The 13440-nt window shown below is 55.3% G+C and overlaps 1 protein-coding gene across 1 annotated transcript; it reads left to right on the forward strand.

The window, feature by feature from the left end:
• The first annotated feature begins 563 nt into the window (after positions 1-563).
• Positions 564-3678, forward strand: LOC150003738 (protein FAM209-like). The gene is made up of 2 exons (XM_090285334.1): positions 564-2244; positions 3343-3678. Exons 1-2 carry the CDS (start codon positions 1996-1998, stop codon positions 3604-3606), a joined length of 513 nt encoding a protein of 170 aa, XP_090141460.1. The 5' UTR covers positions 564-1995; the 3' UTR covers positions 3607-3678.
• Positions 3679-13440: the final 9762 nt, after the last annotated feature.

The following is a 13440-nucleotide window of genomic DNA, read 5'->3' on the forward strand; positions in this document are numbered from 1 at the left end:
GCGTCTGAGGGGCCGGGACTCGGGGCGCGCACTTGGCAAGGGGACGGGAGGGGGCCTCAGTTTATCGTTTTGAAGGTAGAAGTGACTGAGTTGGGCACCTGGCGACTGATACAAAAATAAAGCCAGCTGGCCTTTTCCCTCCCCCGTCTGTGCTTCTGTTCTGCCTTCCACGCGCGTTTGATGAGAAAATTGGCAGGAGCAGCTCCATGATGTCACCACGTCCGCTCCGCTTTTCCTCTCAGGACACGAAAGGGGATTGTGCCTGAAATTGGTGTGTTTTACCCGTAGCGTGTGCTGATGTCAGCAGTGACTTACGCTTCCTGCGAGACTGCTGAGTAAGAGCCCGGGGTCCAGGCCTCTCAGTGAGACGCCTGGCGGGTTCTTCATAGCAGCCCCAGGGCGCCGGCTCCCACTCCGGCAGGAGAAGGAGCCAAGGGTCCCAGAGGAACCCAGCCCGCTCCGTGCCCCTGTTCTCTGCCTCAGCGTGGTGCAGAGTTTGGCCCTGAGGATGTTCTAACATTATGACTATAGAAGCATTTTAATTAAAATAATATTAACGTCACTGGATTTTTGTTGCAGACTATTCCAGAACAAACCTGATTAACCATTTTCTTTACCTGATCAATTTTTTATACAGCCCAGTTAAACTGTTAACTAGTAGTTGCTATTTTTCCTTTTTCACTTCATTAAGTTATAAAACGGTATGGCTCAGAGCACCAGGAATGACCCCCCCACAAGAGCTGCGTAACGAGAGACTGGGGACAGAAGCGTGGCTTCAAGGACGAGCTTCTGAACGTCACCCTCCTGTCCGCCGCCACAGGCATCAGGCCAGCTGCTTGCCACTTGGCAGTAGCAGCCCCTTGGGACGGATGGGTTGACTTAACTGCCCAGATGTCTCCTGCAAGAAGGCCCCCCACACCTCCAGAGAGTGCACTGTCCCCGGTGGGCCCAGTCTTCCCATGGTTTCAAGTGGTCTTACAGAGCTTGTTGCTGCCCAGAGCGCCACAGCGTGAAGGCGCCCAGAGGACTCTTGACTACACTCAGCAGAACCTCTTATTCCTGGGGAATATGTCTGAATCACAGGACCCCAGGGGACAAGGACAAGCTTTGTGTTCCGTTAACTGGGATTTCTTGTTTCATGTCCTTTTGAGAAGCTGATGGTTCCCAACACACTGGCCAGTAAGCCCCAGTTATGTTCCTGGCACAGGCCTCGAGGTGCATCTTCCCCTGGGGTCTTCACTCATGCCTAGGCATCAAGCCCCACCCGACCATCCCACAAACTCTACCAAAGTGTCTTTTTCAGGAAAGCCTTCCTGCATAACCCACCTCCTTGTTCTATGATCTTAAAGCTCCCCGCTGTAATCATAATTTTAATAAAGTATACCCTCAGTTAGCCCAGGGCATGCACATGCAGGTAAAATCAGTGAGTAGGAGGCATTAGGGAACGGTGGGGACTGTGGAGAAAACATGACCACCTACATAGGCAGTTCCTATTAGGACCAGTGTCTTCAGATCTTCCACATTTTCAAAAGGAGGCAGAAGTCTACGTTTTTATATTAAAATCCCCTCCTAACATTTAAATATTGCAAATAATTAATTTTAGAAACAATATAGGCCAAGCAATACACACCCATGGCTCCTAATGCATAGCCTCTGGTGTAATATCTTTCTCACTGGGCTCTCAGCTCCATGTGTTCAACCACAGCTGGATTCAACAAACGCTAAATTAAGGCCAGAGAGACCTGCAGGGAGACGGCTAGCAGTTCATCATCCCATCCTCTCTCTAACCGCCTGCTGGAAATTTCTCCATCCCCTGTCCTCCCCCTCCTGGAGCACCGTGGGCCTCATCACCCTCTGCCCTGTGGTCATCACAATGGCCAGCTGTCATGCCTCGGGGCCTCTGTGACATCACCCACGGCCCAGCCCTAGGCACCTGGTCTCCAGGTGCCAGGGCAGGCAGACCCACCATGAGCAACATCCCCATCTCTGCTCACCATGCGGACACTGAAATGGTTCTTGCTCTTGCCTCCGTGCTTCTTTTGCGGCGATGCCTTCCTGTTCTCCTCTGTGAGCGGGGACATCAAAGAGTCCCAGGGCCAGGTGCCGTGCGGAGGGCACTTCCGAGTTAGGCAGGACCTGCCAGGGCACACCCGGGGCTGGCTCACCGGCGCGTGGCTCTGGCTCTTGTTTGTGGGCGTGCTGTACGTGGTTCTAAAGCTTCGAGGACAGAGTGACAAGAGTAAGGTGAGCACGGCTTCGGTTTTTTTTTTTTGTTTTTTTTTTTTAGAGAAGCGGAAGGGAGGGAGAGGGGGGGAGAGAAACATCGGTTGCTTGCCTCACAAACACCCCAACTGGGAACCAAACCCTCAACCCAGCCATGCGCCCCAACCAACCGGGAATCAAACCGGCAGCGACCTTTCAGGTTGTAGGACAACCCCCAACCTACTGCGCCACACTGGTCGGGGCAGGACAGCTTCATTCTTTTACCACATTGATTCCGTCTCAGAAGTCTCAGACTTGGAGAAACGGATGCTCCACTTCTTACGGGCAGTGTTGTTAAGGAGAAGGACAGAGGACACAAAGTGTGACCTGGGCAGGGAAATGCGGGCAGGGCCCTCCCCCAACGCAGGCTGAGGGAAGACAGCAGTCCCCAGACCCTCAGGGGTGGCACCAGCAGTGGAAGGCCACCTCCTGTTGATTGGGTGAAGGAGACCTCGGCTTGATGTCTAGCCTGTTAGGTGACTCTTTGCAAATGGAGGATAGATTTAAGAACTTGGCGTGTTTCAAAATCATTCCCAGAGCCAGATTCACGGCCCGATTGTTAATTTCCCTAGCGTTCGACTTACGAGGTGCTGAACTGAATAGAGATGACATCATTATCCCAAGGAAAGGTAGAGACCTGTCCGAAGGGGGCAGAGGGGTGAAAAGGTAACTCCTCGTTCCTGTAGTGCTAATACCCAGAAGAGGGGGAGACAGGGACAGGGCAGCTCATGCTTTGCTCCACAGATCCCAGAGACTGTCCAAACTGGCTAGGGCAGGGCTGGCAAGCCTCCTCTGTAGAGGCCCGGATTGTAGGTATTTGCAGCTTGGCAATGACCCGCCTCTGCCATTTGAGCCTGAAAGCCGTCCTAGACAGTACGCGTGTGAAGGGGCGTGTTTGTGTTCCAATAAAACTTCATTGACAAAAACGGAAGGTGGGCCCGATTTGGCCATACTTGGCCAAGTGCCTGGAGTGGAGCGATGCTAGAACCATGTTCCCTGAGGTGAGCCCAGCCGTCTTGGGACTGCGTCAGAACCCACACCGCCAGCGGCGTTACTCACCCTGCCTGTCTCTCCCGGCAGGAAAAGAGTCCTCCTGGCCTGCGAGGCTGTTTGTTTCGCGCTCCACCAAAGAAAAATCAGAGTGCTCCCCCCAGCAAAGACTTCACAGTTAACACCTTAAACCAGCTCGAGGTGGAGCTTGTGAAGTTTCTCTCCAAGGTGCGGCACCTGAAAGACGCTGTGGCAAGCGGCGGTTCCCTCAAGCCTGCGACCTTCGAGGTGCCCTCAGGCCCGCAGAACAACGTTACGATATATGAAATATGGGGCGAAGAGGACTACGAATGACCGGATTCGTGTATCAGAGTAGGACAGGGGAGCTGAGTGTTGACAAATGATGTGCAAACCAATAAAACTATTCTGAAGAAAAAGCTCACGTGTGAGACTTTTTTCTCTCTTTTGTTAACCTTGGAAAACAATAAACGTGAATCCAGTCGCCGTAGCGGTTAACGTTGGTTGTTTTGTTTTGTTTTGTTTTTTTCCCTTCTCGCTTCCTCTAGAGCTGTGGGCAGGGAGAAGTGTGTCAGCAGAGCCCCAGCGGCCCGGGTGCTGCGCGGTCAGGACGCCAGGGCCCCCGCAGGACGGACGGGGGGGCAGGAAGCTGGGAATAAGACGTTGATGCCATTGCCGTACTCTTTATAGCAGCAATTTGTGCAAAAGCTGGAACCGATTTTCCTGACGATTTATTACGTTCTAAGGGACAACTTTAATTACAGGTGTGAAATGATACAATGGTCACATTAGGGCTGTGTTTACATGTTGGGGTGAAAGGGGGGTGGATTCCAGAATCATGTGGTTTTCTCAGCACCAGAAAAGTCTTATTCATTTCATCTCCTTATGTATTGACTTCCTCCTACCAACGAGCAGTTACAGATGCCCGACTGGATTGAGAAAAATGAAGAATCAGTTCATATTTTCAGTGTAATTTGGAGACAGACGAGCGAACCAGGGCTTCCCCAATCACTTGATATGAATGTTCTTTATAATACTTATTAAAAATGGGGGTATTTTGGCATGTGAATGTGGCTAATGCAAACTGCACTTGCCTAAGGCTGTTAGATTAGCTTCCTGTCCCCTGGTGGCGGTCACCCGGACAGCGTCACAGACCTGCCGTGCAGGCCTAGAGAGAGAGAGAAGTTCGCTGTGGGAGGCGCCCCGTGGAAATTCCCTTGTTTCCACTTTCGTCCACATGAATGCGTGCCCACCTGACTCTCCGTCACCTTCCTCCCCGGCTACGGAAAGCTAATTCCCATTGCCTGACCTCGGACGACAGGTACCCGCCTCTCCCCCTCTGGTCAGTGTTAATCCATCTCTGGCCACTTCGTGTCTTTACGTCAACTCACAGGATGGAAGGAGCTGAGGTTACTTCTGTGTTGTTTTTGAGCAAATGGGACTCGGTGAGTTATGTTCACAAAACACTGAAGAAACTCAAATGAGCAAAAAAAAATATTGGGGTTTGAATCTTTGAGAGCAACTTGAGGCAGATTTCTGATGAGAACGGAGACAACCATCTACAAAGCCAGTGGTCACCTTGTCGGGGCTCCCGGGCCCCGTCGCGCCTGCGGGCTGCTTCTGTGGGGCCCAGGAGCCAATAATAGTTTTCATATTGTTAAGTGGTTGAAAAAAGCCAAACGGTGGATCAGAGTTCATGGCATGAAATTCAGATGGGTGTGTTCATAAATATTTGTTGGCCTGCGGCCACCCCACTCATTCACACAGTCTGTGGCGGGGCTGAATGATTGCACAGACGTCCCATGGGCCAGAAGCTGAAAACACTCACTAGCCCGCCCTGTGCAGGAAACGCTGTGGGCCCCTCCCTCACTCATGTTAATCTTCCGTACTATGTGAGCAACCAGGAGACCCGTCTGCTGCAGTCTTCACAGAAATCCCCTATTTGTCGAACAGGAAAAAAACATGACTTCATACATCCTAATTTGGGGGGTTCTGCACAGGTCACCAGCACTCAAAGACAGGGATCCTAAGAAAGCACAGAACATCACGCTTCTTCCGAGCAAGCTGACCGAGGACATAGGTTAGAACGAAACCGGCATCTATCTGGGTTTAGCAATTGCCACCAAAGAGTGTCCCGGGGTCTTTGCCTAGCAGGGCTTTGCAGAACACAGTTCTGCCTAGAAAAACCATTCTTCCTGAACCCAGTCCATTTCATGCAGTGTTCTCCTGCAAGGATGCAGGGGATGCCGATGTCAGCGCAAGAGCTCAACCAGGCCCCTCCCTTCTGCAGCCAGGGCGCAACCCCGGATTCTCAGGTGGCCACACTGTGGCTTCACCTAGGTCACCACAGCTCTGTGCCCCGCTGTGTTCACCCAGAGGGGGCTCACTCAGGCGGGGGGCGGACTCCTTTTCCTCGGGGCTGTGGGAGTCACGGCGGAGGTGTCTGCTCACAGAGCCCAGCCTTCCGTAGTGTAAGCAAAACACAGGAGTGACCACTGTCACCTCCGCCAGCTTCAGCTGGTTAGAAACAAGTCATGGCTGGGGAGGGGATGACACCAGGGTGTGAATGTGAGGATGGGAAACCCAGGCAGATGCCAGCTGTGAAGAGCAAAGGAGGGGATAGGGGACGTCATGGTGACATTCCGAAGGATGGGGAGGGCAGCGGACACATACCTGGGTGGGGGTGTAGCAGGAGCCTAAGAGGACCCCCAGGGGCACACACCTTGTCAGTCCCTCCCTGGAGTGTGGGCGCAGCTGTGACTGGGATGGAATTCCTGCTGCAGTGACTCCTTACGTTGTGTTATGTGAGGCTCTGTTATAGCCAAGAGCCCTCTGGTGGCCCAGAAGAAGCCGGACGCCACACTGTGAGACGATGGCAGTCCCTCGTCAACAGCCAGAAAGAAAAACAGGCGCCCAGCCAAACCTGCGGCCTGGAAGAGGCGGCAGGAAGATGGGACCCCAGCCCCCGCTGACACGCGGATGTCGGCCTCGGAGACCCTGAGCAGAGGCGCCCCCGACCCACGGAAACTCTGAGATGGTAAATGGGTGCTAGTTTTTGTTGTTGTTGTTTTTTAATTTACTTATTGTTTTTCTATTACAGTCGTCCCGCTTTCCCCCCATTGCCCCGCCCCCCGGGGGCTGTTTGAAGCCCCCAAGTTCGCGGCCGTTTATGGCACGGCGATGCAGGGCCGCTAGAGCACGCGGCCACCGGACGCACGATCTGCCCACCGGCTGCTTCCATGCCCAGGGCGCCGCGTGCACCGGGTTTCCCGCTGACGTCGGCCCCGGACGCCGAGCCAGGGAAGCCGGACCAGAGGGACGTGGGCAGGGAGTCAGCCCCGGGACGGACACGGACGTCCTGGCCCTGGGAACCTGCGGCTACGTTGGCAGCGACCACACTTCTCCCTCCCCACGTTCATCGGGCCCGCAGTCCTTTTTTTTTTTTTTTTTTGACTTTTTATTTCGAAATAATTATAGTCACGCAAAGTGGCAAACGTCGCCTACTTTCCGCGTCGCATGGTTTTCGATGGTCAACGGCCATCTCACAGTAAAGGGGAAATTCCATGGAAACTGACGATAAGGTCTCGGCTGCGCGCGGCCTCCGGGAACTCTCGCGATGTCTGTCCGGACGTGACTTCGTGCGGCGTCCCCGCAGGCGGGTCCCTCCCGGGGGTCGGCCACGCGGCCGCCCTGGGGTGTCCTACGCGCCGCGGGGGGTGCGCGCGTCCCGGTCACCCCCGCTCTCCTCGCTGATGGCCCCAGAGCGCGCGCGCAGCAACGCCGGCGGCCCCGGCGCGCCGCGGAGAGGCCGGAAGGCGCGCCTTTCGGGTGAGAAGGTGAAGCTTCTGGACTCCGTGGGGGAGAGACGGCTTCCGCCCGGGCCGCCGGGGGCTGCGGTCAGGCCGGGCCGCCTGCCTGCGCAATCGTGACGCAGGGCGGAGGCCTCCATGCTGGCTCTGCCGGGGCGCCGCCAACTGCAAAGGCCGCTCAGCACGTGCGCGACTTTCCGTCCCGGCGAGGAAGAGGGTGAGTGCAGGCCGGGCGGGCGTCGCGGGGGAGGACACGTAGCCGCCAGGGCGGCGTTCGGCTGCCGTCGTTCCGCGCTGTTGCCGGTTATCGCTCGCCGGCGGCCAGGCCTGGTTCGTCAGTTACACGTCAGCGTAGGTGCGCACATGCAGGAAAAACCCAATGGATATATAGGGGTCAGGGGTCCCCCCGCGGCCTTGGGTCATACTGCCCACCACTAGGGGGGGCCGCTGGGCAGAGGACCCCGTTTCCCCCGGGGGTCACTTCTTACGTAACCACAGCACAGTACCCGAGCCCCCGGAACAGCGTATTGCAGGGGTTCTGTACCCCGTCACCCCCGCGTAAATCCCTGTAGCGACCAACTCAGCCCAGACCCAGTGCCTCGGGGACAGCTGCCACGCTGCCCTGCCTGTCACCCCCAGACCCCGGCTCCCCAGCCCCCCAGCTCCGGGCCCCCAAGCCCCCGGCCACCACGCACCCGCTCCCCACCTCTGGCATTTTGTCACGTTGAGGACGTCACGCGGATGGAATCCCGCGGCGCCACGTGAGGCTTGAGGCCGGCATGTCCGGCTCAGCAGAGCGAGCGCCCCGAGGGGCAGCCACCCAGCGCGGCGCGCCTGTCTGCCTGCGGCTGCGCACGTCCACCCAGCCACCCGCCGAGGGGCGTCCTGGCCAGGGTCACGTTTCGGCTCTCACCACCGGAGATGCTGCAGACACTCGTGCGTGGGTTTTGTGTGGCCTCCTGTGCTCGTGTCTCTGGGATGAACGCCCAGGGGTATGGCTGCTGGGGGTCGTGTGGGAAGGACAGGATTCGGCCCCCGGGAATTTTTTTTTTTAATTTCGGATTAGTGGCTGATGTTTCATGATGAGATTTCACATTATATTCCAGTGAAGGAGGAATAGTGACCATCACGTTTCTGTAACATGCAGATAAAAATAACATGAGATAAGGCTTCGCCTAGACTTCAGCTCCTGTGCTTCCCCTCAGCCCTTAGGGTGGCACCCAGCGTCTCCCTGGCCCATGGGCCCTGAGCGTTCTCATTCCTTCCTGGGCCTTTGTCCTGCCTCCTCCCAGCCACCCAGGCCAACCTCGTGACTGCCTCGGGGCCTCTGCACTGCTGGATACTGTGCTCAGAGGCCACCTCCTCAGAGAAGCCCTCCCTGACCACCCTCCCCAGCCACTCTCACCACATCACCCAGATGTTTTTTTAATTGATTTGAGAGAGAGACATCGATTTGTTGTTCCACTTAGTGATGCATTCATTGGTTGCTTCTTGTATCTGCCCTGACCGGGGACCCAACCCATAGCCTTGGCATATCGTGAGGACACTGACCAACTGGGCTACCTGGCGGGGGCCAAATGCCTGAAGCGATTTTTAAGCTGTGTATCTAGCAAGATGGCTGGACGTCTCTGTACCTGCGACGTCTAAAAATGTTGTGTGACTTGCAGTTACCAAACGTTGCCACTAGGTGGCAGGACAGCCCATCACAAAGAACAGGGCGTTTCCCAGAGGTGGCTTCAGGCGTCCCTTGATAACAGCAACCTGTGAGTTGAAGTCATAGAATCTTTGACACGTAATTATTAGCTATTGTATGAGAGTCGTGATTCTGAAACGCTATGAAGAGGAAATCTGATGAAAAGACGGGGACAGTGGACTTGGGTGGGCTGGGGGCTGAGGCCAGCCTCATCAGTGTCCGGCACTCTCTGAGCCGTGACAGACACCCCAGCAAAGCCCTCGGTGGCCGGTCCGGCAGTGGTGACGTGGCTGATGCGGAAAGTGGATGAGCTGGCGTGAGATCTGGGGAGGCAGCGAATAAGAGACGGGGCCCCTTGCGGGCAGGGCCGTGACCCCCACCACGGGAGCCCCTCTCTGCATTTCCCCCCACACCAGCCCCTCCCTTGCTCAGCCCCCAGGGGTGAGGGCGGTGCTGACCCTGAGTTCACTCCCCTGCCATCTGAGGAAACAGCCCTGCCTTTGTTGGGCAAACTTCTGGATTCCCTGAACTGAGGAACCCAGGAGGCTGCCCAGTGCCCTCCCCACTGTGTGAGTTTAGCTGTCAGGCTGATAGCTCTGGGCACAGACCTAGGTTGTGAGTTCGATCCCTGGTCGGGGTGCATACAGGAGGCAACCAGTCAATGTTTCTCTCCTGCATCGGTGTCTCTCTCTCTCCCCCTCCATTTCTCTTGCTCTAAAAATCAATAAAACATGTCCTCCAGTGAGTATTTTAAAACACAGCCTTAAAACACAATTACCATGTGATCCAGCAACTCCACTCCCCTCCAATGTGTTCGGTCCTGTCTCCTCGATACACTTCGGCTGTTCCTCTCCCAGAGTCCGCACGTGCCGTAACTAACCGGTTCCCTACGGACGTGTGGGTGTCTGGGTCCTCCCGGTGCTTTGTTATGACAAACACACGTGGCGCCTGTCTCCCCGGACCGCTCCGGCTCTGAGGATCTGCAAGCAGCGACCGCCGTCTGCCGGGGTGGGGGTCGGCCCTGCTGCCAGTCAAGGCACCAGAACCAAAGCGCCGGGAACGGCTCACACTGGACTCATTTGAGAATTTCCAAGCACAGCTAAGGGATGACTCAGCCCACTTCAATTCAGAGCTGTTCAGTGGGCCGTCTGGTTCATCAGAGTATAAAAAACTTTGTCCAGAAACCTGCAAAGTTACCCAAGAGGAAGACAAAAGCATATTTAACCACTGGGCGGGAACCCCGAGGAAGACCAGCTGACTGTTAGGTCCTTGAGGACAGGAAGGCTATCGGATCATTAAACTGCATAATTTCCGAGCCCACTTTTCTGTGAATTATTAACTTTATTTTTCCTTATTACAAAAGCACAGCAACACAAGAAAAATAGATAAATGGGGCTTTATCAAAATTAAAAACTCTGGTGCTTCAAAGGAAACTAACGAAGTCAAAAAAGAGAACTCGGCCTTGACTGGTGTGGCTCGGCTGGGCTCCATCCTGCAAAGCACCAGTTTGCCCGTTTGATTCCCCATCAGGGCACCTGCCTGGGTTTCAGGTTTGGTCCCCATTTGGGGCGCTGGTGAGAGGCAACTGATTGATGTTTCTCTCCCTCTCTTTCTGCCTTCCCCTCTCTCTAAAAATTAATTTTTAGAAATTTTAAAGTGACAGCTCAGAGAATGGAAAAGCGTTTGTGAACCATATGTCTGCAAGGGTCTCCTATTAAGAATATGTAAAAACTTACAACTCAACAATAACAAGACAAGTAACCCCATAAAATCGGGGCAGAGGACTTAAAATAGACATTCCGTCAGAAGATACACAGGTGGCCGATAAGCGTGTGAAAAGATAGTCTGCGTCATCATTAGCCAACAGAGAAACTCAAATCAAAACCCCCACGAGACCCCACTGCATCCTCACTCGCACGGCTGGAACCCTAAGGACAGACAGGAGCAGGACAGGGGGTGGGGGTGTAGAGGCCTTGGAACCGTCACTTGTGGCTCGTGGAAATGTGAACACGCGCAGTTACTTTTGAAAAAGGTTTGCATTTCCTCAAAGTGTTAAACACACAGTCACCATATTCCATGGCCAGGTGTTTACCAGGAAAAGAGAAATGTGTCCACACAGACGCTTGTATGCACACGTCTGTGGTGCTGTGACTCATAGGCGCGCCCCGTGGAAACAGCCCAAACGTCCATCCGCTGGTAGAGAGGTGGAAGCGGGGTGTCGGTCAGCACCCTGGACCATTATTCAGACGTGGAAAGTACGGGAAGGCAGACGTAGCTGTGAAATGAAGGAGCCTCTATAGCGTGGTACTCAGTGAACGGAGCCAGACACGAAAGCCCACGCGGGGCATGATTCCTGTTACAGAAAAAAAACAACTCTGCCCCCCTCTTAGGTTCTGGGTGTGGGACCTGTGAATTAAACTGACAGCTGTTCCTGCAAGGAGCTTGGGATCCTCCAAGGAGCTTGGGGTCCCTGGCGCTCTCACTTCCTGTCGTGGGACCTGGGACTAGTGACCCAACTTTTTGAATTGTCTTTTTGTCATCAGTGAAGAGGAGGTGACAGTGGGGGACCTTGAGGGTCTGCCCTCCACCTGGGACCCACTCCCTGTAGCCCTCAGTGCCCCAGGCAGTGGTGCGGGGAGGGCGGGCCAGCAGCCAGGGTTGCTAAACTCCAGGACGGGAGGGAGGCCGCATTCTTTCCCTTCGGCTTTTATCTTATCTGCAGCTTCAGTGGCCATTTCAAAAAGAACTGGAGGTTCCTCATTCCTTCCAGGCAAGAGAGCTACATAATTGGCAGGACCTGGTGCCAAATGAAAATGTGGGGCCTCTTATTCAAAGTAGGACCCCTTGGTGGGCGCAGGGTCCTGTGTGTCGCGTACGCCTGGACCGGGCCTGTCCCTAAGTTCCAGCCCTGTCTTCCAGGAAACGGCACCGCCCCCGTGGGGCAACTACGTGCTCGGTGGGCATGCTGTATTCTCAGATCCCTCGCCCAGACTGTCAGGAGAACAGCAAGCAGGACAGCTCCCACGCAGAGGCCAGATGTCACTGGAAATAATGGGGGGTGGGGGTGGCTGGGAGATGGGGACTCCCTCCTCCTGGCCCTGTTGCCTCCTGTCACCCTCTCAGTCCCTGGGAGGCGCTGGGAGGGTCCTCAGAGACAGGACTAGGCTGTAGAGAGAGCCATTGTGCGGTGTGAAGCGTGGGTGGCCACCCCTCCACGCACACTGGGGACAGATGTGCCATCCAGGTTAGAGGGTGGCGGACGCATAGCTCCCCGCTCCGGGCCAGCTTCCTGGAGACCCAAGGCTCCGCCACAGGACAGGCGGGAAGTGGGCCGTCTGCTGTGGCGTGTGGGGCATGGGCACGGGCAGAGAAGCTGGAATCTGGAGGTCCTGCCTCCCTAGACCCAGAGCTGCCTCCCACCAGCTGTGTTACCTTAAACAGGTTCCTTAACCTCAATCTCAACAACGGGGTTTGCAAGAGGGGGTGGGTGACAGATCAGGATCACGGAAAAGAGTCAACAAAGCATCACCACAAAACCCCTAGCATGGCGCCTGGCACACCGGAGGTGTTTAGCAATTACACTCTTATTGCATTGAAAAACGCGCTTTGGGTACCCCAGGAAACAAAATCCCTTGAAAACAGTTAAACATTTGAATCTTAGAAACTATCTATCACATATCTCCCTGCCTTCGGACAGAGTAGACTGGCCATCTTCTAACACCGGGTCATTAGTTCCAATCCAGAACTCCCTCAGAGCCCAGAGCCGGCCTGCGTTTAGAAGTCAGTCCTGAGTCCTCGTTCGTTGCATTAGTCCTCACGTGGCCACCACGGTCCTGCATCTGCGCCGACACTCACTCCAGACCCCTGGGTTCCTTGAGATGTCGCGTGAGAGTCATCAGAGTCATGATCCAAGTCTTGGTCAGCAGCCCGTCCTCGTGGAAACAGGAAGGACACTGCTGGACGCGGTGCCACCAGCCGCAAACTGCGATGTTCCCATCTGCTGTGGGGCAGGAACCCAGACACCCAGGCCGGTCACCCAGTCGCAGAGCTGATAGTGGCTGGGCCCCGCGTCACGGCCAGAGAGCGTTATTAGCGTGTCTAAGGCCACACAGCAGAAGCGTGTCTGAACGAGGCTTTGGACCCAAGGCTGGGGTCAGCTCCCACGAGCTCTCTGCTCTGCGGGGGCGCAGTTTAGCCGCTAGAAGTACCAGGGCCGCGCCCGTTTCCGCTGCAGGGGCGCAGTGAGCAACGCTTGGGGTCAGTGTGTCCCACACAGTGTCTGAGATGGCCGCGTCCTAAAAAGTATTCCTTGTCGATCTGAAATTCAGGTTTATCTGGACACCTGTATGTTCTCTGGCAACCCACGCTGCCTCTGTCACAGAAACGGAATCCTGGCAAAGGAGAACTAGAACATCCTAGAAGCTCTACCTGCTTGTGCCCAGTTTGCATACAAGGTCACCTGCGCAGAGCACTTCGCCCTGAACGCTCCGTGCAGGAGGGCCCTCAACGCCCACTAGTCCTTTTTAACAACTTCGCTGAGAGGTCACTCACACACCACACAACTCACTCACCGCGGGCAGGTCCGTGGTGAGAGTCAGGTAGTCACAGACCTGTGCACCCACAGCCCATTTAAACTAAGTCTTCGTCACCGCCAACAGGCCTCTCCCG

The sequence above is a fragment of the Furipterus horrens genome, unplaced genomic scaffold, assembly GCF_987537825.1.
Source record: "Furipterus horrens unplaced genomic scaffold, mFurHor1.1.pri manual_scaffold_8, whole genome shotgun sequence".
In the NCBI taxonomy this organism is placed as follows: Eukaryota; Metazoa; Chordata; class Mammalia; order Chiroptera; family Furipteridae; genus Furipterus; species Furipterus horrens.

Bases quoted from the DNA above. Each gene is read 5' to 3' on its own strand.
- LOC150003738 (XM_090285334.1), top strand. From the start codon at position 1,996: ATGCGGACACTGAAATGGTTCTTGCTCTTGCCTCCGTGCTTCTTTTGC. The intron at 2,245-3,342 runs GTGAGCACGGCT...CTCTCCCGGCAG, and splicing joins GACAGAGTGACAAGAGTAAG to GAAAAGAGTCCTCCTGGCCT.